This window comes from Oncorhynchus mykiss, chromosome 9 (assembly GCF_057628025.1).
Source record: "Oncorhynchus mykiss isolate SJ-2025 chromosome 9, ASM5762802v1, whole genome shotgun sequence".
Classification (NCBI taxonomy): Eukaryota; Metazoa; Chordata; class Actinopteri; order Salmoniformes; family Salmonidae; genus Oncorhynchus; species Oncorhynchus mykiss.
The window spans coordinates 40,189,189-40,216,331 of NC_143030.1; the positions used below are offsets into that span (position 1 = coordinate 40,189,189).

Below are 27,143 nucleotides of genomic sequence, written 5' to 3' on the forward strand. Positions count from 1 at the left end.
CCCAAAATGATAGAAACATCCTTGCGCTTACTAATGTGAAATACTCATGAGGGTATAAGCATGTGTGCACGCACACAGTCTTATCTCTTCTGCATGTCTTTACCGATCAGCTGGACCCCCATGCCGTACGTAGGTCACTACCAGAGGACGAGACCTGTGCCAGTCTTCATGGAACCCTCCTAGAACAACAGAACACAAACCAGCTCTAGCGCAATCTTTCATCCTTTCCCACCCTTTAATACACATTCTAACAGACTTGATGATGCCCACCTCTCATGACGAATCCAAAGCTGTTGCCCTCCTTGTATAGGCACACCTCTATAGTCTTAGCTATAACACTTGTGGGAGTGTTCTGGACTGAAAACAGAGAGGGAAAGAAGTTCAGAGTTTAGACACAATAACAGAATCAGACCAACACCATCTTAGGACACAAACCCAATCACCATTGCAAAAACACAGTGGCATGAAGGTTTTATCCACCTTTAAAATAATGGAACATTGTAAGATAGTGTTAACTGCAACCCACTCACTGCCAGAGGTACAACCTATTGCTGGGTAGCTGTTTTGGAGGTTGAATCCTTATAAGTCACCACTGGATCATCCGGTGGAGGTTGGTGAAGGGAGGACGGCTCATGGCTAGAATAAATTGAAATTTATCGAAGACATAAAACCCATCCCACGTTCCATTTTGGCCATTATAATGAGCACGTCCTCCAATTGAAAATGAAACCAGCCTCCAATGGGATAATCAATTATTTATTATTACTATTATTTTTGGGTCACAGTCCAGAAATAGATGAGCTAGTACTGTACTGGAATAACGTCCGATGGTAAGAATACAACAACAGAGAGAACTGGAGGCTTTTCAGCCAAGAACAAAATCAAGATATGTTGACCTGATCTGCAATATCGTATATGTAATTTTAAATGCAAAGACATGGACATAACATAACTACTAACAGCAGCCCAGAGGCAGGCCTACACACTAGAAGTGCTCGTACCAAAAGGAGGTAGTTCGTAATCCACTTCCAGAACCACACGCTCTCCTATGTTCTTCAGCAGGCTGATGATCTCATCGTGGCGGAGCTTGGACAGGTTGATGCCGTTCACTGACTTGATGTAGTCTCCCACATTCAGCTGGTCACTCCTGTGCAGACAGGAGGATGGATTAACAATTGAAAATGTTGGTTGATGAGTAGGGCCAGGAGTTTTCCTGACCATGTCACTTATAGCCAGGAATAACTCTGGGTTGGGTCACATGCTTTGGAAAAACTCCTGGCCCTACTCATAACGATACTCTCAAAACAACATCTCACATCTCGTATTTTCATCTTTGCCCTGTCATGAACACTGTTTGGCACCTTTGTAACATATTTGTAACACAAGCTATATTCATGTAAATCGTTGCTATTGCGATGGACAAGAAGAACGGGTGCTAAGAAGTAGTGCTAAACATTCTCCAGTCAGACAGAGAAAAGGAGAGAGATGTTGCACATGGTGTCTCTCATGTGACATTGTGTGTCAACATGAAGCTCATTTAGATGCTATTTAAATAGATGTACTGCTCTGCTACACCTCTGGGCTACTGACAATTGCTACAGTGATGCAGGACACACACATCCGCATCAGTTAACCAAACACGGTCATACGTTCTCATCTCAACATAGATATACGCTGAGTGTAAAAAAACATTAGGAAGACCTTCCTAATATTTAGTTGGACCCTCTTTTGCCATCAGAACAGCGTCAATTCGTCGGGGCATGGACTCTACAAGGTGTCAAAAGCGTTCCACAGGGATGCTAGGCCATGTTGACTCCAATGCTTCTCACAGTTGTGTAAGGTAGGCTGGATGTGCTTTGGGTGGTGGACCATTCTTGATATATCCGGGAAACTGATGAGCGTGAAAAACCCAGCAGTGTTGTAGTTCTTGATACACTCAAACCGGTGTGCCTGGCACCTACTACCATACCCTGTTCAAAGGACACTTACAGTGCATTCGGAAAGTATTCAGACCCCTGGATTTTTTACACATTTTGTGTAAAGCCTTATTCTAAAATGGATAACAAACAAAAAAATCCCCAATCTACACACATTACCCCATAATGACAAAGCAAAAATGGATTTTCACAAAATGAAATTAAAAACTGATATTACATTTACATAAGTATTCAGACCCTTCAATCAGTACATTGCTAAAGCGCCTTTGGGAGTGATTAAAGCCTTGAGTCTTCTTGAGTACAAGCTTGGCACACCTGTATTTCGGGTAGTTTCTCCCATTCTTCTTTGCAGATCCTCTCAAGCTCTGTCAGACTGGATGGAGAGCGTCGCTGCGCAGCTATTTTCAGTTCTCTCCAGAGATGTTAGATCGGGTTCAAGTCCGGGCCACTCGAGGACATTGAGACTTGTCCCGAAGCCACTCCTGCATTGTCTTGGCTGTGTGCTTAGGGTCGTTGTCATGTTGGAAGGTGAACCTTCGCCCCAGTCTGAATTCCTGAGTGCTCTGTAGAAGGTTTTCATCAAGGATCTCTCTGTACTTTGCTTCGTTAATCTTTCCCTCGGTCCTGACTATTCTCCAAGTCCCTGCTGCTGAAAAACATCCCCACAGCAGAGATGCCGCCACCACCATGCTTCACCGTAGGGTTTCCTCCAGACGTGACTCTTGGCATTCAGGCCAAAGAGTTCAATCTTGGTTTCATCAGACCAGAGAATCTTGTTTCACATAGTCTGATTGTCCTTTAGGTGCCTTTTGGCATACTCCAAGCGGGCTGTCATGTGTCTTTTGCTAAGGACTGGCTTCTGTCTGGCCACTCTACCATAAAGGCCTGATTGGTGGAGTGCTGCAGAGATGGTTGTCCTTCTGGAAGGTTCTCCCATCTCCACAGAGGAACTCTGGAGCGCTGTCAGAGTGACCATCGGGTTCTTGGTAACCTCCATGACCAAGGCCTTTGTCCCCGATTGCTCAGTTTGGCCGGGCGGCCAGCTCTAGGTACATACTTGGTGGTTCCAAACTTCTTCCATTTAAGAATGATGGCCACTGTGTTCTTGGGGACCTTCAATGCTGCAGACATGTTTTGTTACCCTTCCCAAGATCTTTGCCTCGACACAATCCTGTCTCTGACCTCAACGGACAATTTCTTTGACCTCATGGTTTTTGCTCTGAGATGCACTGTCAACTGTGGTACCTTTATACAGACTGGTGTGTGCCTTTCCAAATCATGACCAATCAATAGAATTGACCACAGGTGCAGTCCAACCAAGATGTAAAAACATCTCAAGGATGATCAATGGAATCAGGATGCACCTGAGTTCAATTACGAGTCTCAGAGCAAAGCGTCTGAATACTTATGTAAATAAGTTATTTCTGTTTTTATTTTTAAGAAATTAGCAAAAATGTCTAAAAACCTGTTTTTGTCATTACGGGGTATTGTGTGTAGATTGATGAGCAAAAACAATTTGTATCAATTTTAGAAAAAGTCTAACATAGCAATATATGTCTGAATACTCCCGAATAAACTGTAAATATTATTTCTTGCCCGTTCACTTTTATGAATGGCGCACATACACAAACCATGTCTCTATTAAAAATCCTCCTCCAACCCTTCATCTACACTGATTGAAGTGGATTTAAGTGACAACAATAAGGGAACATAGATTTCAAGCTGATTCACCTGGTCAGCCTTTGTCATGGAAAGAGCAGGTGTTCCTAATGTATTGTACACTCAGGGTTTACTGTATACGAGACCTACACACCAGCAAAGAGGCCAATGTTGTAAAGGTTATAATGGTGAGAAGCTGTTCATCAATATTATGATTGTCATGTCTAGTCCTCCGATCACATTCTACACTGAGACACCTCGGTGGTGGCAGAAAGAATATTATATTCCAAGTATTTAATGTGTGTGTGTCAGTAGAGGCTAGCAGTCACATGATGCTTAGTCACTGAAGCGTGAGTGCTTTCCACTGGGTTTTGCTCTCGTGGCTGACATGGGAACAAATTAAATGAGCTGAATGTTAATTAGACTATCTGTACTAAAATAACATCGCTCCACTGTTACGGCTGTTGAAAGGAGCGGACCAAGGTTCAGCGTGGTGAGCGTACATGTTCTTTAATAAAGAAAAAGACGCTGGACAAAACAATACACACTACAAAACAAAACCGTGAAGCTTAAGGTTAAGTGCCATAAAGAATGTCAACTTCCCACCAAGACAGGTGGGAACAAAGGCACCTAAGTATGGTTCCCAATCAGAGACAAAGATAGAGAGCTGTCCCTGATTGAGAACCATACCCAGCCAAAACATAGAGATAGAAAATCATAGAAACACAACACATAGAAATGCCCACCCCAACTCACGCCCTGACCAAACCAAAATAGAGACATAAAAAGGATCTCCAAGGTCAGGGTGTGACATCCACACTCCAAAATAGAAACATTACATCAAATCAAAATGTATTTGTCACGTGCGCCAAATACAACAGGTGTAGTAGACCTTACAGTGAAATGCTTACCAACAGTGCAAAAAAGGTATTGTGTGAACAATAGGTAAGTTAAGAAATAAAACAACAGTAAAAAGACAATGAAAATTAACAGTAGAGGCTGTATACAGTGGCGAGGCTGCATACAGACACCGGTTAGTCAGGCTGATTCAGGTAGTATGTACACGTAGATACGGTTACTATGCATATATGATGAACAGAGAGTTGCAGTAGCGTAAAAGAGGGGGTGGTGGGTGGCAGGACACAATGCAGGTAGCCTGGTTAGCCAATGTGCGGGAGCACTGATGGTTGGTCGGGCCAATTGAGGTAGTATGTACATGAATGTATAGTTAAAGTGACTATGCATATATGATAAACAGAGAGTAGAAGCAGCGTAAAAGATGATGAATGCCAAGCGAATAGAGGCAATTAAATAAAGCAGGTAGTTGCTGAAAATGTTCTCTACATAAACTTAATACAAAATAATTCACTGTAGTAAAAGGTCATTTCATTTAGTTTGTGTGATTGGTGAGTAGGTGGGAACATATCTTGTTAATTAACAGAGGAGACTCTATCATAGACTGTGTCCTGGTGTAATATCAGTTCCAGGCTAAACATCACCCAGTAAAAAGCTGATCTACTGCAGTGTCTATAATCCCTAGGTTAGGACGACATGTGTGGGTGGCGGGTAACACACACAGACACCTCACTGCGGTTGCCTGGTTACAGATGTGTCATCCTAGCCAAGATCTCACCTGGCAGCTAGCCCACCTGGCCGCAGGTTTGACACTCTGGGCTTGCCGTCCTTATCGGACCCCCCGGAGATGGTGAGGCCCAGGCTGCTGCCTTCCCTTTTAATCAGGTCCAACGTGGTCATGCCCCAGTAGTCCTCTATAGACACACAGAAACAGACAGGAGGAACAGTGTCACAGAGTCAGCATCCTTCTGGTACACTGAGACGGTTTGTCTGAGCTGCTACAAACATGGATTGATTATCTCTGCCTCTATCATTCTGCTTCTATCATTCTGCCTCTTTCTCGCTCATTCTGACTAACTCTTTCGCTGCCTTTTCTATCTCTCCATCTCTGTCTCTTTCCCTCCCTCTCCTCTTTGGTAATGATGACATGGATGGGGTTAGCTCCATATTAACGCAGTGCATTCAACATAATTGGGTGGAATTCAGTGGATGAATTAAAAATGTAAATCTTGACACAAAAGGGCAATTTTCTAGATTCCTAAATTATAATTTATTAATTTCCTGAACAGAATTGAGTTCAAATTGGGGTTGACCCTAACTGATGGCTAGCTAGCCGTAGTACGTTTAGACGTTGTAGCTTACACTACATGAAAAAAGGTATGTGGACACCCGCTCGTCGAGCATCTCATTCCAAAAGCATGGACATTAATATGGAGTTGTTCCCCTTTGCCAGCCTCTTCTGGGAAGGCTTTCCACTAGATGTTGGAACATTGCTGCGGGGACTTGCTTCCATTCAGCCACAAGAGCATTAGTGAAGTTAGGCACTAATGTTTGGCGATTAGGCCTGGCTCACAGTCAGTGTTCCAATTCATCCCAAAGGTGTTCGATGGGGTTGAGGTCAGGGCTCTGTGCAGGCCAGTCAAGTTTTCCCACACTGATCTCAACATACAATTTCTGTATGGACCACACTTTGTGCACAGGGGATTTTCATGCTGAAACAGGAAAGGGCCTTCCCCAAACTGTTGCCACAAAGTTGGAAGCACAGAATTGTCTAAAATGTAATTGTATGATGTATCGTTAAGATTTCCCGAACCATGAAAAACAGCCCCAGACCATTACTCCTCCTCCACCAAACTTTAAAGTTGGCACTATGCATTGTGACAGGTAGCGTTCTCAGATGGTGAAGCGTTATTCATCACTCCAGAGAATACGTTTCCACTGCTCCACTGAGTCCAATGGAGGCAAGCTTTCACCACTCCAGCTGACACTTGGCATTGCATGTAGATCTAAGGCTTGTGTGCGGCTGCTCGGCCACGGAAACCCATTTCATGAAGCTCCCGATGAACAGTTCTAGTGTTGATGTTGTTTCCAGAAGCAGATTGGAACTCGGTAGTGAGTGTTCCAACCGAGGACAGACAATTTACCACGGTACGCGCCTCAGCACTCAGTGGTCCCATTCTGTGAGCTTGTGTGTCCTACCACTTCGCGGCTGAGCCGTGGTTGCTCATAGAATCAAATCAAATCAAATCAAATTTTATTTGTCACATACACATGGTTAGCAGATGTTAATGCGAGTGTAGCGAAATGCTTGTGCTTCTAGTTCCGACAATGCAGTAATAACAAGTAATCTAACTAACAATTCCAAAACTACTGTATTGTACACAGTGTAAGGGGATAAAGAATATGTACATAAGGATATATGAATGAGTGATGGTACAGAGCAGCATAGGCAAGATACAGTAGATGGTATCGGGTACAGTATGTACAAATGAGATGAGTATGTAAACAAAGTGGCATAGTATAGTATAAAGTGGCTAGTGATACATGTATTACATAAGGATACCGTCGATGATATAGAGTACAGTATATACGTATGCATATGAGATGAATAATGTAGGGTAAGTAACATTTATATAAGGTAGCATTGTTTAAAGTGGCTAGTGATATATTTACATCATTTCCCATCAATTCCCATTATTAAAGTGGCTGGAGTTGAGTCAGTGTCAGTGTGTTGGCAGCAGCCACTCAGTGTTAGTGGTGGCTGTTTAACAGTCTGATGGCCTTGAGATAGAAGCTGTTTTTCAGTCTCTCGGTCCCAGCTTTGATGCACCTGTACTGACCTCGCCTTCTGGATGATAGCGGGGTGAACAGGCAGTGGCTCGGGTGGTTGATGTCCTTGATGATCTTTATGGCCTTCCTGTGACATCGGGTGGTGTAGGTGTCCTGGAGGGCAGGTAGTTTGCCCCCGGTGATGCGTTGTGCAGACCTCACTACCCTCTGGAGAGCCTTACGGTTGAGGGCGGTGCAGTTGCCATACCAGGCGGTGATACAGCCTGCCAGGATGCTCTCGATTGTGCATCTGTAGAAGTTTGTGAGTGCTTTTGGTGACAAGCCGAATTTCTTCAGCCTCCTGAGGTTGAAGAGGCGCTGCTGCGCCTTCTTCACGATGCTGTCTGTGTGAGTGGACCAATTCAGTTTGTCTGTGATGTGTATGCCGAGGAACTTAAAACTTGCTACCCTCTCCACTACTGTTCCATCGATGTGGATAGGCATAGATGTTTCCACTTCACGATAACAGCACTTATAGTTGAACGGGGCAGCTTTAGCAGGGGAGAAATTTGACAAACTGACTTGTTGGAAAGGTGGCATCCTATGACGGTGCCACGTTGAAAATCACTGAGCTCTTCAGTAAGGCCTTTCCACAGCCAATGTTTGTGTGCGGAGAATGCATGGCTGTGTGCTCGATTTTATACACCTGTTAGCAATGGGTGTGGCTGAAATGGCTGAATCCACTAATTTGAAGGGGTGTCAACATACTTTTGTATATATAGTGTATGTGCTTGGTTCCATTCTGTCTGGCTGCAGACAGAATGGATTCCTTTAGTCTCCAGCGATAGGCTACATATGGATTTTCTCAACATTATCTAAGCACTGCAGTACCACATCTATCAGCCAATGTAGCGCAGACGTGATGGAACATGTGCAATCAAACAATCCCAGTGAAAAGCACGACTCCTGTGGATAGCTTTCCATCATGGAGAAAGGCTGAAGATAGTGGACATGGTACCACAGAAGATACTGTAGAATGTGGAACGAAGTTACAGTAAGGTGTAATCACACTGTACCTTTAATACTGCGTCTCCTGGAGGTAAGGGCATGGTCGGTCCCTCCAGAGTCCTTGCTGCCCTTAGAGTATGGCCCATCATCTAGAATAATGAAAGGGACATTTGGTGAATAATCTGGATGTTTGGAAAATTACTAAAGTATGTGAGGAATGTGTGCATGCTGTTCCTTAGAGGAGAGGGGAATCTGACACCATCACATCCCCTGTCCACACACTGACAGCTGCCTGAGGGAGTGTGAACATTAGAAAGAGGCACAACAGGAAGGAACTCCTCTATCAGGCACTTAGCCTACTAACTCAAAGAACACTGGCGGGTCAATCTCAGAGACCCGGAAGGTCTTCCTGCCGTTTCCATGGTAACAGTGGGATAGGTAAAGAGATCAAGAAAGCTAGTTTTAGTGCGAGTAGTATGAACTTGTCCCAATAGACACTTATCTAAAGATAATGTTGCCTTGTTCACCCTAATGGTTAAGATTTAGACTTGGAGGAGCTGATTGTTTGATGTGTCCACAGGCATCTTCTACCCGCGGTGAAACATGATGTCTGCACCAAGATGATGCATACAGTATACATTAGAGCTGGGAAATGCTCTTGAGGGAACATGCTGTGGTTAAAGGACTGTTCAGGCATGTGAAGAATACAAACATTTTCAGTCAACAACAACAGCTGCTACAGAGGAAACCAGGAAATGTTCTCTGTTCCTCTGGGATCCTCTTTTTTTACAGTGGAAGCCATTTCTGACAGAGCACTGGCCCCAGATTTGCAGTGACCCTGCCCTGCCATTTGAATCTGGATACAGCATGGGCATGTCAGCATTTCTGTCCACCGAGGACAAACTTTTCAACCAAATGACTTAAACATCATATTACACACTTAAGGAAAAGCTAAGCCAAAGTTGTTTAAAAAAAACATTTGCGGAAAGCTAGGGCCTATGAGAGGTCCATCTAATTCAGCTGCTGCACTGACAGGTCGACTTCATACACCGTATGCTCCAAATATTCTGACGTAAGCACTATTCTTACTATTGATTGAACGCAGCTCAGCCTTTCCACTCCCTTGCTGAGATACACTGTACAATGTTACATGTAACACTCTTGGTAACGAAAAACAAAATGCAAATTTAACCTAGTGATGTCCTGTTCATCAGCTTTAGGCAGGATTGTCATGATGACGTGTGTAGGTGATATTTCTGTCCTGTGTTGTCTACACTCAATTAACCATTCATCCACTTTTGTATCGCAACTAATCATCCCTCGTGCATAATATCACATGACCCTTAACTAAATTCACATCATCAATATTCAAATGGGCCCAGCCTTTGGTCAAAAAGGGAAAAATTCTCAATTTTCATTCTTGTCATGCACAGGACTAGTTGGCCCAAAGACAAAATAACATGGAGTGTATCTCAATAGCCTAAAATAGCTTAGTCACCTTTCTTTCATTTGCACAGATGTAAAAGAACGGGTGAAAACAGTTAGCTGGTACTGGTCGTTCACCTTTCCTACATTTTCAGATCAGTGCATTTGAAGGAAAGAGACGAGGAGAAGGAATGTCTCCATATCATAGAATCATGGAGGTTGATAAGCCACGTCTTAACTGGGGAAAATACGCAGACATAATATAAAAATGAAACATAATGAGAGTGTACAAAAATAAAACTCAAGGGCTTGCAGGAATATGCATACAACGATAATGTACACTTCCTTGCACAAATATCCTGTTCAACAACCTTAGGGCATTAGTGCACGGCGGGCACGCACATACACACACACACAGTGTGAATCACCAAAGACACACTGTGACAGGCAGCAGCGTGCGTGGTCCCATAGCCTCATGAGGGGCCTGACAGTCCAAGCAGCCATCATTGTAGTCAAAAGGCAACGTTTGCTCTGGGTTACAAAGACCCCATACGCCCCACGTGACTGAACGCAACTATACCATACATACAGCTGTACCAGTTAAGAAAAACATCATTAGTGATCCTGACGGGCCAATCATGGGCCAAATACATTACTTCTTGAATTGGCTTAATCAATTCAGCAGCCAAAACAAAAAGCACCCTTGAACTGAACAATGTCATAACTGGGTACGGCAGGGCACGAACCTCCTAGTAGGAGCATGTTGTTTTGGCAGAGGGAATACTCATCTACTGTGGTAGCTAAAGAATCAGGTACGGAACTGCAAAAACGATACACTTAAGATCTGCAAACAGGACAGTACCTACAACATTACTTAGAGTGGTGTGCAAAGTAATGTGCCAGAAAAATAGTCACCCCTATTAATTTCTGGCGTGTCAATTAAATGAATCTAATTCAGGGCACCGTATGCTATCCCCTTTAGAACCAATCAGAATGTAGGTTAAATGTGGGGGCCTCTGACAATAGCTATGAAATCAGTGCTATTTTCAGAGGTAAAACAGTATTTATAAACTGGGCTTCACTGGACCCAGTTTGCATTGCCATATCTGCTCCAATTTCAGACGGCAGCCTTGTATTCAGTACTGTCTGGCCCTAATTCAATGGCATTTGGTCTACTGTCTGTGCCTTAATAGCGAATTAATTGATATACTGCAAGTAAAATGGTGCTTGACAAAGCTGTCATTCAACAAATCTCAATTAATCTGAATGTGTACAAATATAGGGAAAAAGTGTAACATTTCCAGCTGACTAAATAACCTCTAATGACAGAAAGTCTAGCTATGTGACCAGCTACCTCACTGGGCATAGATGCCAATTCAACATCTATTCCAGGTTGGTTCAACGTCATTTCATTGAATGTTGATTCAACCAGTGTGCCCAGTGGGATGTGTGTTACCACCATGCTGAAGACATTAAATCACAGGTATAAATACTTCACTTTTCACATTCAGAACTAAATACTGTTACAGGTGCTATTGATAGTCCTAAGCCCCTTACTATTGCAATACTAGGGTGTAGCACTACAAACCATATGACATACAGTGCACACTAGATAGCCTATGACGGCTGTGATATTCATTCATTCATCATCACAATCAGTGAGTGTCAGGCAGATTTACCGATGCTGCTGTTCTTCGCCTCTCTCCTCAGACCACAAAGCATGGCTGCAGTCCTGTCAAAACATCCGACCTGAGAGAAAAGTCGCTGTTCTGTTGTAGTGGCCAGCAGACCCAGCGAGGTGCCCCTGGGAATACGGTGTCCTCTGTGACCCAGTCTCACTCGCTAACAAGCAGGACAAAAAACAATGTTCTTCTCTTCATATCTCTGTTCTACTTGAAGCATATCTTGACTTCACTTATTGCATGAAAAATCCTATTCCATAGATGTCTATTTCTATGTCCTTCAACTGTTTAAACTTGGTAAAAAAAAAAATATATATATATATATATATATTGCTAAAATAAGTAATTCCCACAACAAACTGAAAGCAGGGAAACAAAATGATCAAAGCATCAAAGGAATAGTCATCTCTCCTTTTCTTCCCACCATTCTGAGGTTCCTTTTGAGGTATTCATGGTTGCTCTTCCTATTCCATAGGAATAATCATACCCCTCGTTCACGCTCACATACCAGCTCACACACACAGCAACCATTACACACAGCCTCAGTGAGTGTGTCGGAGAAGGTTGCTCTCCCTCCCTCTCTATACCAGAGGGGTGTGATGAAGCAGTCAAACACTCTCCCCACACATGACACGGTCACACCCCCTGCATCACACACACTTTCTCTCACACACGCGCACACTCAGTGCAGTCAAGCATACAATTAACGTTACCCACACATCCATTGTCACTGAGCTCATACAAGAGCAGCCATAAGCAGTTACACATTTTCCACACTAGTCGACACAGAAGCAGTGCCCATCTTACTGTGCCCACCATAGTCATCCTACCCACACACATACACTGGCTAACTAATGCTCGCAGCTTTTCCCCTCGCGTGCCTTAAATTCCACCTCTCATTCCATAGGCTCATCACAATGATTATTATCTGCTTATACAAGAGCATCCCCAGTGGTGGAAAAGGTACTCAATTGTCATACTTGATTCAAAGTAAACATGTCTTAATGGAAAATGACTCAAGTAAAAGTGAAAATCACCCAGTAAAATACTACTTGAGTAAAAGTCTAAAGGTATCTGGTTTTAAATGTACTTAAAGTACAGTAGTGGAAAAAAAGTACTCAATTGTCATACTTGAGTAAAAGTAAATAGTGTACATCAAAAGTCCTTATATTAAGAAACCAGATGGCACAATTTCCTTTTTTGTTCATTGTTTTTTTTTCTCAGACAATTTACAAACGCAGTATGTGTGCTTTGTGAGTCCGCAAGATCAGAGGCAGTAGGGATGACAACACGCTACATTGATAGGTGCATGAATTTGACCATAATTCTGTCATGCCTGAGTATTCTAAATGTAACGTTTACTTTTTGGTGTCAGCGGAAATGTATGGGAGTAAAAAGTCAATATTTTCTTTAGGAAGGTAGAGGTAAAAGATGTCAAAGTACAGATAACCCAAAAAATGCCTTAAGTAGTACTTTAAATTATTTTTACTTCAGTACTTTACACCACTGAGCACCCCTACCAATAACTGTACATGCATGTCGCTACAAAGCCAAAAGAGACTTATTCACTCAACTTCTGACCAGAGAATCCTGTCCTTTATATGAGACAATGGCTGCAATGGATATAAATCAAAACAACAATATGGTTTCTCGCTTTCAATCTGTGGTGAACATCTCATGTTCCCTTCTCTGGGTGAGAGGGCTCTTTCCCCCACTGCCACTGCACTGTCTGTCTTCTGCCCAGACACACACTTACAGAAGAGTTAAAACGACCGCTCGCTGACTGAGAGCCCCACCTGTCTGTCCATTTGTCACCCTCACATGCTCGCCACTTCCTGACTCACCCTCCCTCCATTCTTTCCCCCTATAAGGCCTGACAATCCCACCCAAAGGAACTTCTGTCATAGTCAGGTCTGAGAGTAGGGAAATGACATCAAAGGATACACTAAAGCTCTAAACAGACACAAATATGAACTAGATAGACCCACACAATAGCTTCAAAGTCCACACAGATGTGAGGATGAGCTCAAGTACAAATAAAAGCTAGTAAACTGTGTACAAATACATCCTTGATCCCAATGCATAGATTTATTGAGTCTATGTAGCATTTCCCTGACCAGAGACACCTCAAACAACTACAAACAAAGCGTTCTCTCCACTGTAGAAGTATTTCTCGCCAATGTAGCATGTCTCCTAATTAGTAGTCTCTTTCCAGTGGACCCAATACTCTTTGGTATAGACAATTTCCTCAGAGTTTCGTCCTTAATACCCCATTTACTCAGGTGTTTCAGAGCGAAACAAATTAATTTCTTACAGAATAAAGAGGAACAGAAGACACGGAGCTGTTTGTTGGTCTTATAAAAACCCAGGGAAACAGAACATACTAGGCCACACAATTAGGGTAATTATTTATATATTTTACCTCAGTTAAGAACAAATTCTTATTTTCAATGACAGCCTAGGAACAGTATGTAACTGCCTTGTTCAGGGGCAGAACGACTGATTTGTACCTTGTCAGCTCAGGGATTCGATCTTGCAACCTTTCGGTTACTAGTCCAACGCTCTAACCACTAGGCTACCTACCACCCAATTATGTAGAGTAGTAGAAGCACACCCACTCAGTGTAGTTCTGTGAAGTAGAATAAATGCTGCGTTTAGACTAGAGAATCAATTACACACAAAAATTACACACATTCTGCTGGAAAGCAATATGCAATCGATTCTAGATTCAACAGATTGTTTTATATACATTTAAACAGTGCTATTGTCTTACACTTCCAATTAGTGATCGCTCTAAAAGACCATTGTAATATATGTTAAATAAGACCATTGTAATATATGTTAAATAAGACCATTGTAATATATGTTAAATAAGACCATTGTAATATATGTTAAATAAGACATGACATGTTCACTTACCTCTAAAAGAATAAGCTCTCACATACAGTGCCTTGCGAAAGTATTCGGCCCCCTTGAACTTTGCGACCTTTTGCCACATTTCAGGCTTCAAACATAAAGATATAAAACTGTATTTTTTTGTGAAGAATCAACAACAAGTGGGACACAATCATGAAGTGGAACAACATTTATTGGATATTTCAAGCGTTTTTAACAAATCAAAAACTGAAAAATTGGGCGTGCAAAATTATTCAGCCCCCTTAAGTTAATACTTTGTAGCGCCACCTTTTGCTGCGATTACAGCTGTAAGTCGCTTGGGGTATGTCTCTATCAGTTTTGCACATCGAGAGACTGACATTTTTTCCCATTCCTCCTTGCAAAACAGCTCGAGCTCAGTGAGGTTGGATGGAGAGCATTTGCGAACAGCAGTTCAGTTCTTTCCACAGATTCTCGATTGGATTCAGGTCTGGACTTTGACTTGGCCATTCTAACACCTGGATATGTTTATTTTTGAACCATTCCATTGTAGATTTTGCTTTATGTTTTGGATCATTGTCTTGTTGGAAGACAAATCTCCGTCCCAGTCTCAGGTCTTTTGCAGACTCCATCAGGTTTTCTTCCAGAATGGTCCTGTATTTGGCTCCATCCATCTTCCCATCAATTTTAACCATCTTCCCTGTCCCTGCTGAAGAAAAGCAGACCCAAACCATGATGCTGCCACCACCATGTTTGACAGTGGGGATGGTGTGTTCAGCTGTGTTGCTTTTACGCCAAACATAACGTTTTGCATTGTTGCCAAAAAGTTCAATTTTGGTTTCATCTGACCAGAGCACCTTCTTCCACATGTTTGGTGTGTCTCCCAGGTGGCTTGTGGCAAACGTTAACCGACACTTTTTATGGATATCTTTAAGAAATGGCTTTCTTCTTGCCACTCTTCCATAAAGGCCAAATTTGTGCAATATACGACTGATTGTTGTCCTATGGACAGAGTCTCCCACCTCAGCTGTAGATCTCTGCAGTTCATCCAGAGTGATCATGGGCCTCTTGGCTGCATCTCTGATCAGTCTTCTCCTTGTATGAGCTGAAAGTTTAGAGGGACGGCCAGGTCTTGGTAGATTTGCAGTGGTCTGATACTCCTTCCACTTCAATATTATCGCTTGCACAGTGCTCCTTGGGATGTTTAAAGCTTGGGAAATCTTTTTGTATCCAAATCCGGCTTTTAACTTATTCACAACAGTATCTCGGACCTGCCTGGTGTGTTCCTTGTTCTTCATGATGCTCTCTGCGCTTTTAACGGACCTCTGAGACTATCACAGTGCAGGTGCATTTATACGGAGACTTGATTACACACAGGTGGATTGTATTTATCATCATTAGTCATTTAGGTCAACATTGGATCATTCAGAGATCCTCACTGAACTTCTGGAGAGAGTTTGCTGCACTGAAAGTAAAGGGGCTGAATAATTTTGCACGCCCAATTTTTCAGTTTTTGATTTGTTAAAAAAGTTTGAAATATCCAATAAATGTCGTTCCACTTCATGATTGTGTCCCACTTGTTGTTGATTCTTCACAAAAAAATACAGTTTTATATCTTTATGTTTGAAGCCTGAAATGTGGCAAAAGGTCGCAAAGTTCAAGGGGGCCGAATACTTTCGCAAGGCACTGTATGTTGAAAGTACAGTAAAAGCTATGAGCTATTCTCCAACCAAAAGGTAGCTGGGCACACTTTCTAACATGCAGCTGATCATACTGCCAATGTATGGCTATCAGCTCTAGTTGCGAATACATTTACCAAATGAATGCAGCAGGGATGACAGAAACTTGAGTCAGCACACCAATCACGAAATGACTTAGGCTACAAGACAGGCTCAGAGGTGGTGAACATGACACAGTCATAATTCATAATCATAGTACGATGTTCACCTGCAAGGTAGCTCAGACATAAACTAAAGGTAAAATATGACTCCATTAAATGACTCATCCCACGTTTAAGCTAAGTTATCGTATTGATTTTGACAAAACAAAATAGACAAGATAAATTCTAGGTATAGTTTCTTATTTTAAACGGTCTCAACTAAGAAATAAGGCACTTCAGCTCCCACACAACTCAGGCTGGAGCCTGCAACAGTATATACAATACAGTAGCAGTGTAAAAACCCAATCAACTCGTCCGTTTGGCTTTAATGAACAAAAATAAATCATGTGGGCTCTGCCATCATAAGTATTCATAAACATTGTTGCGTAAGCAGTACCTTTGGTCCTCCCTCTGATGATGCCGAGCCGACAACGGAGTGAAAAGGAGAACATCCTCCTCTTTCCTCCTCCTTTCCTCATGGACTCGGTCTGAGAGAAGGCCAGGGTGATGTGCTTTGGGTTGCCCATGCGTCCCTTTCCACATATTATTCTGTCTGCCACATTCACTCTCTAGTCACCGAAAGTAAAAACATTCTCGCTTTCTCCTTTCGATCGCTTTCCTCCAAACGCTTTCCTCTAGCTCCGTCCTGCGGTCTCTTCACAACCCTAACTGGAGGAGTCCCAACATCCTCAGGTGTGTCTGAATAAGCCTACAAATGAGATGGAGAATAGAAAAAAAAACTAAACCTACGAAAAATCAGATATACATATTCGTAAATCTATGCATATTTATAAACCCATCAGTGTCTGCTTCTCTCACACACACACCCACAAAATGTGAAATTAAAATGGCATGCAAACAAAAACATGAAGATGCTGTCCACTGTTATTCATTTCAGGTAAGGTTATGTAAATGTAATGCATGTTATATTGTTTGTGATTTTCATCACTGACACAGTATTTTACATGAACAGATGGATAGGAGCTAAATGCTGCAGAGATGGCACTGCCTGCCAGAACGCAATGGAAACTTTCACCCCAGGTGGCTGGCGGTAGACACTGGCTATTTATTCATGCCAAAATATAGCATTTCAGAATTGCAGCATGAATGTGCATGATTGAAAAGGACATGTTCATTTCTGTAATTCCAACAAAATATATATGCGGTTGTCTACATTAAATTACTTTAATTTATGGAGGCCCAACTGTCATAAGCAGAGAAGAAATGAAAGTCATGTGTGGAAGAAAGCAAACCGCTTTGGTTTCATCAATATTTTTGAATAATCCACAAAACTAAGTAGTGTTAAATTACAACATATTTGCAAATTAAATCAAGATATATCTTGATTTGAAAGCATCTGGTTATCAGTCTCGTATTGTACTCATGATAATCGTGTAGTCGTCGGATTAATGTCCCAGACATATCTTATTATTTTTATGAAGTTCCTTCAAGATCTTCAAAGATCCCAAAGGGGATTCAACTACTTCGAGCCTCATAAATCCCTGTTGAGAGCATATGAATAGGAAGTTGAAAACATCTTTCATACAAGTTTCCATTGCTTTACTAAATCCTAAATTGTCAGTATGGGGCTAAGGATCACTACAGGGTGTTGGCAAGGATGACTGCACATCCGGCTGAAGTGCCACAAGGCTGTTAGCACAACAAACACTGATGCACTTGGGAATAGTAGTCAGTGCTATCCCATATTTTCAGTCGAGACACGTCACACAGGTCTAAAACTTCCCTTGTGTTGCACACAGATCACATGTCTCCAGTAACCAGGTTTCCATCTAATCTTAATGCGCATAAAATACATGACGGATAAAAATAGTCAGGACAGGCCTGATTGAAAAAGCTAATTTGTCATGAACTTGCCAAATGTCAATAAACTATGGGAGACATGGCAGTGGAAATACTGATATAATAACTGTCACATTGTACCAAACTTGACATGTGGTCCCCCCCACAATGACTTGGGAAAGCATGTATTTTATTAGGCTACAGATGAAATATATCAGGAACTTCATCGGTTTGGTGAAAGTGCAAGGTGATGAACTTAAATGCTCCTTCCCAATAATGCGTGGCTACTGTTTTGTCCATAATGTCATCTCGTAGGCAGGCTATATCTGCACCGTATCTGCGAGCACATGTGGCAAGATCAGAGAAGAAACATGCGCTATATAACGCAACATTTCTGACAAAACCATCAGAGTTGAAAACACATCATTTTTATGTGCACTATGGCATCACGCAGACTTTCATCCTCAACAAGTCAATTTGATGGAAACACAATCAGCATATTGAATTTATGGTGATTGTAGAATATTCACATGAAAATCTGTCACAAATGAGATAGAAGCCTAGCTTGTGGTATTGAAATATTCTAAATCTTTTTTTCTCTCTTCCAGCTACAACCCTCTCCGCTCTATAGGACTGTCTAACAGGTAGGAGTATATACAGGATTTGGTCTGAAAAGAAGTTAACTTGATGTATTTCATAACCCTTCTCACAAAGGCGCACTCAGAACTTGACACTTTCAATGGTTCTCAAAGAAATCTCAGAACCATCTAGACCAGTCATATGCTGAACCAGACCAATTCTCAACCCTTCGCCCACGTGTTTACTCTCCACTTTAAAGGGAGGATTGGTGTCAGGAATATAGGGAAACGGGTAGAGAATTTGAACAGTCTAGCTATAGCAAAGTGTTAGACCAGAAAAAATAATTTGCCAGGAGAACATACACATTTAAACATGTGTTTTATTGGGAAATAATGGCTGGATCACTCGTTCTCCTCGCTGCGGAGTCTGGCATTGGGGTTGGTGATCTTGATGGCCAGCTGGGCTGCTCTCTCCACAATCAGCTTCCTGTTCTTGGAAGACACGTTGTGGGCAATCTCTGCAGCATGGGTCCTACGGAGAAGGTAAGAGCAGGATAAATTATTTGTCAAACGCCTATTCTTCAGTGGCAATTAACCAGACTATCACTGACCAAATAGGCAAATTATTTTTCATTTCAGTTGACTAAAACAATACGAAATGCTCTCTGTGGCCAAAATCTGACTACTAAATGGAGTAAACATGAGTTTTTGGAAAGATTAAGAGCGATAAGCACAAATAATATTAGCAGCACAGATGCGCAGTTCTGTTCAGCAGTGGGAAAGACGCGCCACACTTGGCACACAGCCTACATGAGCTATGAGCAGTGGGAAAGACGTGCCACACCTGGCACACAGCCTACATGAGCTATGAGCAGTGGGAAAGACGCGCCACACCTGGCACACAGCCTACATGAGCTGTTGCGCAGTGGGAAAGACGAGCCACACAGCCTACATGAGCTGTTGAGCAGTGGGAAAGACGCACCACACCTGGCACACAGCCTACATGAGCTGTTGAGCTGTGGGAAAGTCGCGCCACACCTGGCACACAGCCTACATGAGCTGTTGAGCAGTGGGAAAGACGCGCCACACCTGGCACACAGCCTACATGAGCTGTTGAGCAGTGGGAAAGACGCGCCACACCTGGCACACAGCCTACATGAGCTGTTGAGCACTGGGAAAGACGCGCCACACCTGGCACACAGCCTACATGAGCTGTTGAGCAGTGGGAAAGACGCACCCCACCTGGCACACAGCCTACATGAGCTGTTGAGCAGTGGGAAAGACGCGCCACACCTGGCACACAGCCTACATGAGCTGTTGAGCAGTGGGAAAGACGCGCCACACCTGGCACACAGCCTACATGAGCTGTTGAGCTGTGGTGGAGCAAGTGATGACTGTGGGCACAGGCAGACCAGCTCTGCTGATTATACACATCTCGCAGGCCACTCTCTTGCTTTCCCTGTAACTAACCAATCACCACCAGCCATCTAGTTAGCTACCATTTGCCTGGTTAAGTAACACAAGCTGCTTTACGAAATTTAAAATAGCAGCATTGCTATTAATAGTAAAACAGTGTAGGTATGTTTCTCTCCTTCGAGTATAGAACAGTCTTTAAATTGTAGTCTTTAAATTTCATATGCAATTTATTTTTTTAAATACCAAGCTTGCTAGCTTAGTTTTTCTCTGCATTATTTCAGACATTTGTCAAGCCGTCTCCAATCAATGTCTGGTTGTGTGTGAATGCGTGGTGGGGAGACAGGCGTAACGGTTAAGGTGTTGGCTTGACAGTTGCTGGACCAGGGTTCGACTGCCGGTTGGGGGAACACTCAGAGTTCGATACAGCACACTTCCATGATTGGATTTATTGACGCTCCCCTTAAACTGCCCCTAATTGACCCATTTTCCGACCTTCCAACCTTGACATTTTCTGGGGAGTATCACTTCAGTGCGGAGGCAGCGCCCCTGACCCATGCAGGTCTCTACGCTGACAATATTTTACATGGAGCATGTGTGCCCCCAAGTTGAAAGATGAAGGCGCACAGAAAGAAATTGAGCACAATGAACATTTTATAAAGCTAGAATCCTTTAAGTTGCAATATCTATTTTTGGGCGACCGGATAAAATTTACATGGACAGATCTTAAACTCACATTTCTTTCTCATTGAAAGCAAGCCTAAGAAGCAGTTCTATGTGCGCTATATTTATGCTTCCCGCGAGTAAGTTTCGTTTTTGCGGCTTTTACTTTTGCACACCAGCTCCAAACAGCACTTTAGATGGTTAAATGATTCTCTACACTATACTTGCATGTTTTGTCACAAACTGAAATTAGGCGAACTATTAGAATTTTAGTAACCAGGAAATGGCGGAGCGATTATTGCATAGCGGATCTTTCATCTTTCTAGGCACACTGGTGCTCCTAAATGAAAATTCCAGGCCGCACAGCAAAGTCTTTAACCGCATACACAAGTAGAATGGTCGCACTGTAAAGCCCTGAAGTGGACCCAACGATGTGCGCGTGCGACACCCACATTGCTCATATCATACGCAAATTGACCTTTTATAGCCTATTACATAAATTGGCAGAAGACTGCCTCAGTAGGAATGGTAGGCTATAGATTGTTCATGGGTATATGGTAATTGGCTGCTCTTCAGTAGCTAACTAGAAAAAAGTTTAAAATTTACCAAATTAGGGCACGCCCTAGGATTTTCGAACAATTTGTTGCTGATCAAGGCCTAAAGTTGGGGAGGGGGAGGTCCGGAGAGTGTCAGTCAACTTCCCCCTCAGGAAGTTGGAGAAATGTTGCCCTAGCACTGCACAGCGGATTCAAATAACCAACTAATAATCAAGCTTTGGTTATTTGAATCAGCTTTGTAGTGCTAGGGCAAAAAATGCTCCAACTTCCTGAGGGGGAAGTTGACTTGACACCTCCTGGCCTACCCCCTACCCAACCTGGGGGGCTCCAGTAGTTGGGGAAACCCTGGTCTACCTTACTGTAGGCTATTTGGAATATGAAACAACTGAACTAGGCCTTTATGAGCTTTTTCAGATCTCCATCCACAACCTAATCTATCAGGTTAGTCTTGTCTACTGGGCTACCATTGATTGTTATTGGTAAACTGACACATACTTAGAAGCCTACTGTTGGCATAGATCTATTTCAAGAGGAAAGATGAAGACATTTTTAACATAGCCTTACTAATCTTTAACGGTCTACCGGAACTTTCTGTGAAGGACAGTATCATCGGGACATCGAGTCTGTTTCCATCCTACGTTTCATTGCTTGTCAATGCATGCGCGCATACTACTGTTGAGATAAACGCATGTGCAGACAAGTGTTCACTTAGTTGACTAAACGCTGTAGCAAACTACCATCGTTGTAATGAAGCCTTAGTTGACTACAAAATAGTGATTGTTCACTTGACAAACATACAATTTTGTAAAATATATTTGCCAAACAGTTCGTTCTCGACTTTTCCCTACCCTTTTTCCTCACATCAGTGGCATCAACTGACAAAGTGGAGCTGCCATCCAGCTCAAGGGAGGAGAAAATTGTACCAGAGACAGAAAAGGAAGCAAGACAACCCACTAGCTGTTTTTTCTGGTTCAATTAAAGTAATTTAACTAAGTAGACCAGACCCAGCTGCTATCGCATTGGTGTCTATGGGAGAGCAAACCCCTTAAGACAGGTACTGACAACGTTTTTCCAATAGTCAACAGCCAGACAACTCTTCATTTATCAACCATCTTTGGTAGTACGACTACAGGGACAGAGCTAGAAATGTGGTCCTCCTCGACCAAGTCCTCTGACTGCCTCAGCTACCACGTAATATGGTTGAGTCAAAAACCACAATGTGCCAACTAGAAGCCTATTTTGTTTTGCATTTTTAGGGTAGTTGTTCATACTAGGGTACTCAAGCATGGTACGCAAAATACGTGCAGGTTGACAGGTCCGCATTTTTAGATACAACTTCTGAGTCCACTGGATATCTACAAATAGTATTTCCTGTCAAATAGGCTTTGCGCTATTAAGATTCGTAGAGCTACGCCTCCCCTGGCTTAGGTGACCCCCCCCCCCCCCCCCAAAACACACACACAACTACAGATTGATTGGAGACAGCTTGTGTCAAAACATTTTCTAGGATGTTTAAAAACTTTAAACAACTTATCCTACACATTTTGTATTTAGTACCTTTAGAAAGAACGCCAGGATAACTGTATTAAAGCATATATTATTGCATATCTAATGATACTTGTTTGAGTAAACAAGCCAAATGGACCCACGGGGAAGAATACAGTGCACCCAACAAAACGTACTTGTTGCTCATCATGAGGACCTCCAGCTCCTTGATGTTGTGCACAAGGAACTTCCTGAAGCCAGAGGGCAGCATGTGCTTAGTCTTCTTGTTGCTACCATAACCGATGTTGGGCATCAGCATCTGGCCCTTAAACCGCCTGCGGACTCTGTTGTCAATACCCCTGGGCTTACGCCAGCTTTTCTGGAGGGGGCATAGAAAAATATGTTACTTACTAAAGCAGTTATAATCAAATGTTCCTTCCAACTACTTTGCTCGAGGGAGATCAATGTCCTTTGCCTCTCTGCATGTGTAATGTCTGAAAAGCATTGCTCGCTCCACAAATTACAGAACTGTACATTCCTAAAGGAAGATCTATCATCTTTAAAGTTATGCGTGTAGCAAATGCTCTTACCGTGACCTTGACATATCTGTCAGACTGATGGCGAATGAACTTCTTAACCCTCTTCTTGACGATCTTCGGCTTGGTAAGAGGTCGGAGGGCTGCCATGGTGACCTGTAATGGGGTAAAATGTTATTTGTTAACTTAATTTTGGGCAGTGTTTCACAACTGCCAAAAAACAATCATTGCATATCTAATCACCCAGAATCAGTGGTTGTGAAACGTTAGTCACAGTTACATGACTAGTAACTAAAAGCCAACAACTCTCATTAGAAAACAAGCCAGCTAACACGGTGCATGTCATTAAGATTATCCCTTTATCGCAATAGCAAACTACAGGTAGCTGACGGTTAACTTTAGTCAACAGACACCTCGACTCTACCTTTACAAATGGGAACAGTCAATCGCATTGAAGTAGCAAGTGTGTTCTAGCTACAGCAACCAACATTGTTTGAGGGCTGGCTGCGTTGTTAGTCTGGTAATTGTCAAAGTAGTTAACAGGCATATGATATCCAGGGTGATCCTAAAACCCATGCTAAATTAAAGCGTGGTTTATAGAAAGAACACGTCTCGGCCACACTGTAGAGACATCGCTAGTCACTAGCCAGTTCTAATATTAGGAAGGCTAGCTAGCCACATGGAATGCAGGCCGATCGAAACCATGAAAAAATTTAAAACCATTTAAAAAGGTGCAGTGTTTTATACTATTCGATGGCTTCTGAATGTTGAATTTGCGCCGGTGATTATTTATGTCAACATTATTTATTTTGTCTACTAAACCAGTAGATGGACATAGATTTTGATAAACTCACCCGCCTGTGTAATTTTAGGAAGGGAGTCAGCAACGGCCGAAAGGAAAGGACTTCCGTTAAGGACCGCAAGGTGATATGGGTAATGTATTAAATGAGAGAACTGGAAGTAGTAGCTCGTCTTGGCACTACTTATACCAAATCTCACTCAAAATGACTCATTGTGAGCTCATGGCAACAAAAGTTTTTTGTGCGATCACGAGATAAACTCTATAAATAGGAGTGGACGTATTGATGATATATTGACAGCTTCGAACACACCGACAGTGTTTTTGCGCAAAATAGTAAGCATCATCATCATCTGGATATGTATGCAACAAAAGTTCAATGCGTACAGTTTTACACATACATATGATAAATCCAACGTATGCACCACACCGAACGCAATGCAACTGCCTGCAAGGCAAACGCAGCTTTCATTGGAAATGAATGATGGGCTGGAGAAGATGGCTGACGCTTGACGTGCTTCTTCTTCTATGAGGTTTAACTGTGGTTGGCATCCAATTTGTTGCATTACCGCCACCTACTAGACTGGAGTACAACTCCCTTACACTTAGCTTGAAAAACAAACAAACATGCACTAAATAAATACCCTACCATCTAACACTACTCTCACTAATTTCAAAATGATATACATTAAAATGAACCCCTCCCTATTCCACTAATTAAATGTATTTATTCCTACCTCATGCCATCATCCTTAAAGAATGAGACATCACCACTTAACACACCCTGTAACTCTTCGGATGTCAAGTCTCGCACACCCAAATACCTCTCTGCTGCTGCCACCACAACCTCAATTTTCTGAGACTTCTGATCCATCCCTGCAGTACAATTGATAACCATTGCTATAAATGCTAGAAATCCAATCTTACTGAATCTTATTTTACTTTTTGGCCTATCCCTCTGTACTGGTATATCTCTACTACTCTCAACACTCCTCCCCCTTAACCCATCTTCCTCTACTTTCTTCACTGCCTCAGCATATGACAACTTCTCCACTACTCTAACCCTGGAAACCTTAACCTGCCTCTCTCGCACGGGACATTTCTGATCCCCAGCTCTATGGGCACCCCTACAATTAACACATTCCACTAATTTCCCCAATACCACACATTCCTTTGCCTCATGCCCTTCTGCACATTTCTCACACCTTGGACCCTCCCTCCTACACACTGCTGCCACATGCCCATAAGCTGGACACCTATAACATCGTAATGTATTTGACACATAAGCTCGTACAGGATAACTTATATAACCTAACTTCACTTTGTCAGGCAAAGACTCGACTTCAAAACTCAAAAGAACAGACAACGGCTCTTCTGTTTCCCCGCTCTCGCCACCCTATCTGCATCGCATCAAATGACGAGCATCACATACACCGGGAAACTTTGCCCTCAGCTGGTCAACTTTTATATCTACTGCTACTCCAGTTATCATTGGTGCCTTTTTCTTGAGAACGAAACAACTCAATTTTCTTGACCCCATTTGTTTTACTTTGAGAGCATTCTTCCTCTGCCCAACAGAAACACAAACAATCATCACAAGACCACTTCTGGTTACCCTCACCGATTCCACATGACCCAACTCTTTTTTTCACCCACCGTGAAACCACAAATGGATCAGCCAAAAGGCAAAAGTCCACTTTTCCCATAAACTAAACGTTTTACGTGCTCCAAACCCATTGTTTTTATGTAGTCGCTTTTGGGCATTGTTTGTAACTTATTTTGTGCATAAGGTTGCTGCTACTGTCTCTTATGACCGAAAATAACTTCTGGACATCAGAACAGCGATTACACACCACAAACTGGCAGAAGCTTTTTTTTCCTTTAACGAGACTGACGTGAAAGTCATACTGCTTTCCCGGGAACAGACCCAAATCCCAGTCATTTGTGTGAAGAGACGACGGAGAAAAAGAGGACGGAGGTTGGGCTGGTTTCTGAGAATTCGTAGGTGATCGAATAACCCCTCCCCCCTGACTTCCGTTCTTCTAGCTAATTTGCAATCATTGGCAAATAAAATCAAACGACCTACAAGGAAGATTAAACTACCAACGGGACATTAAAAAGTCGTGGCTGAACGACGACATAATCAATATACAGCAGGCGGGTTATACGCTGTATCGGCAGGATAGAACAGCGGCGTCTGGTAAGACAAGGGGTGGCGGACTATGCATATATGTAAGTGATGTCTAAGTAAGTCTCAAGGTTTTGCTCGCCTGAGGTAGAGTATCTCATGATAAGCTGTAGACCACCCTATCTACCTAGAGAGTTTTCATCTGTATTTTTCATAGCTGTCTACATACCACCACAGACTGATGCTGGCATTAAGACTGCACTCAATGAGCTGTATTCCGTCATAAGCAAACAGGAAAACGCACATCCATAGGCGACGCTCCTAGTGGCCAGGGACTTTAATGCAGGGAAACTTAAATCTGTTTTACCAAATTTCCACCAGCATGTTAAATGTGCAACCAGAGAGAAAAACTCTAGACCACCTTTACATCACACACAGCGATGGGTACAAAGCTATCCATCGCCCGCCATTTGGCAAATCTGACCATAATTATATCCCCCTGATTCCTGCTTACAAGCAAAAATTAAAGCAGTAAGCACCAGTGACTTGGTCAATAAAATAGTGGTCAGATGAACAGATGCTAAGTTACAGGACTGTTTTGCTCGCACAGACTGGAATATGACCCAGGATTCTTCCTATAGCATTGAGGAGTAAATCACATTAGTCATTGGATTCATCAATAAGTGCATCGATGACATCATCCACACAGTGACCATACGTACCCCAAGCAGAAGCCAAGGACACCAGGCAACATCCACACTGAGCTAAAGGCTAGAGCTGCCGCTTTCAAGGAGCCGGACTCTAACCCGGAGGATTATAAGAAATCCCGCTATGCCCTCAGACGAACCATCAAACAGCAAAAGTGTCAATACTGGACTAAGATCGAATCGTACTACACCATTTCCGACACTCGTCGGATGTGGCAGGGTTTGCAAACCATTAAACTACAAAGGGAAGCACAGCTGAGAGCTGCCCAGTGACACGAGCCTACTAGACGAGCTAAACTACTTCTATGCTCGCTTCGAGGCAAATAACATTGAAACACGTTTGAGAGCATCAGCTGTTGCTGACTGTGTGATCACGCTCTTCGCAGCCG

General features: G+C 42.7%; 2 protein-coding genes across 4 annotated transcripts in view; both read right to left on the bottom strand.

Moving 5' to 3' along the window:
- Positions 1 to 16,646, bottom strand: part of LOC110531951 (glutamate receptor-interacting protein 2) — a 74,874-nt gene extending 58,228 nt beyond the window's left edge. The window contains exons 1-6 of one of the 2 annotated variants that reach the window (XM_021615495.3): positions 16,486 to 16,646; positions 8,297 to 8,377; positions 5,230 to 5,365; positions 1,002 to 1,147; positions 271 to 357; positions 104 to 179 (exon numbers count right to left, since the gene is read on the bottom strand). In XM_021615495.3, the coding sequence (XP_021471170.1) occupies positions 104 to 179; positions 271 to 357; positions 1,002 to 1,147; positions 5,230 to 5,365; positions 8,297 to 8,377; positions 16,486 to 16,615 (656 nt within the window). In that variant the 5' untranslated portion in view covers positions 16,616 to 16,646. Of the gene's footprint in view, positions 1 to 103; positions 180 to 270; positions 358 to 1,001; positions 1,148 to 5,229; positions 5,366 to 8,296; positions 8,378 to 11,332; positions 11,488 to 16,485 lie in introns of those variants that run through there. The other variant, XM_021615497.3, reaches the window with a different exon arrangement.
- A 2,182-nt stretch (positions 16,647 to 18,828) lies between these two features.
- Positions 18,829 to 24,023, bottom strand: rl32 (60S ribosomal protein L32). 2 transcript variants are annotated; one of them, NM_001160636.2, is given in 4 exon segments: positions 18,829 to 18,998; positions 22,782 to 22,963; positions 23,175 to 23,276; positions 23,975 to 24,023. In NM_001160636.2, coding segments are annotated over 3 exon segments (408 nt in total). In that variant the 5' UTR covers positions 23,271 to 23,276; positions 23,975 to 24,023; the 3' UTR covers positions 18,829 to 18,868.
- Between the last annotated feature and the right edge of the window lie 3,120 nt (positions 24,024 to 27,143).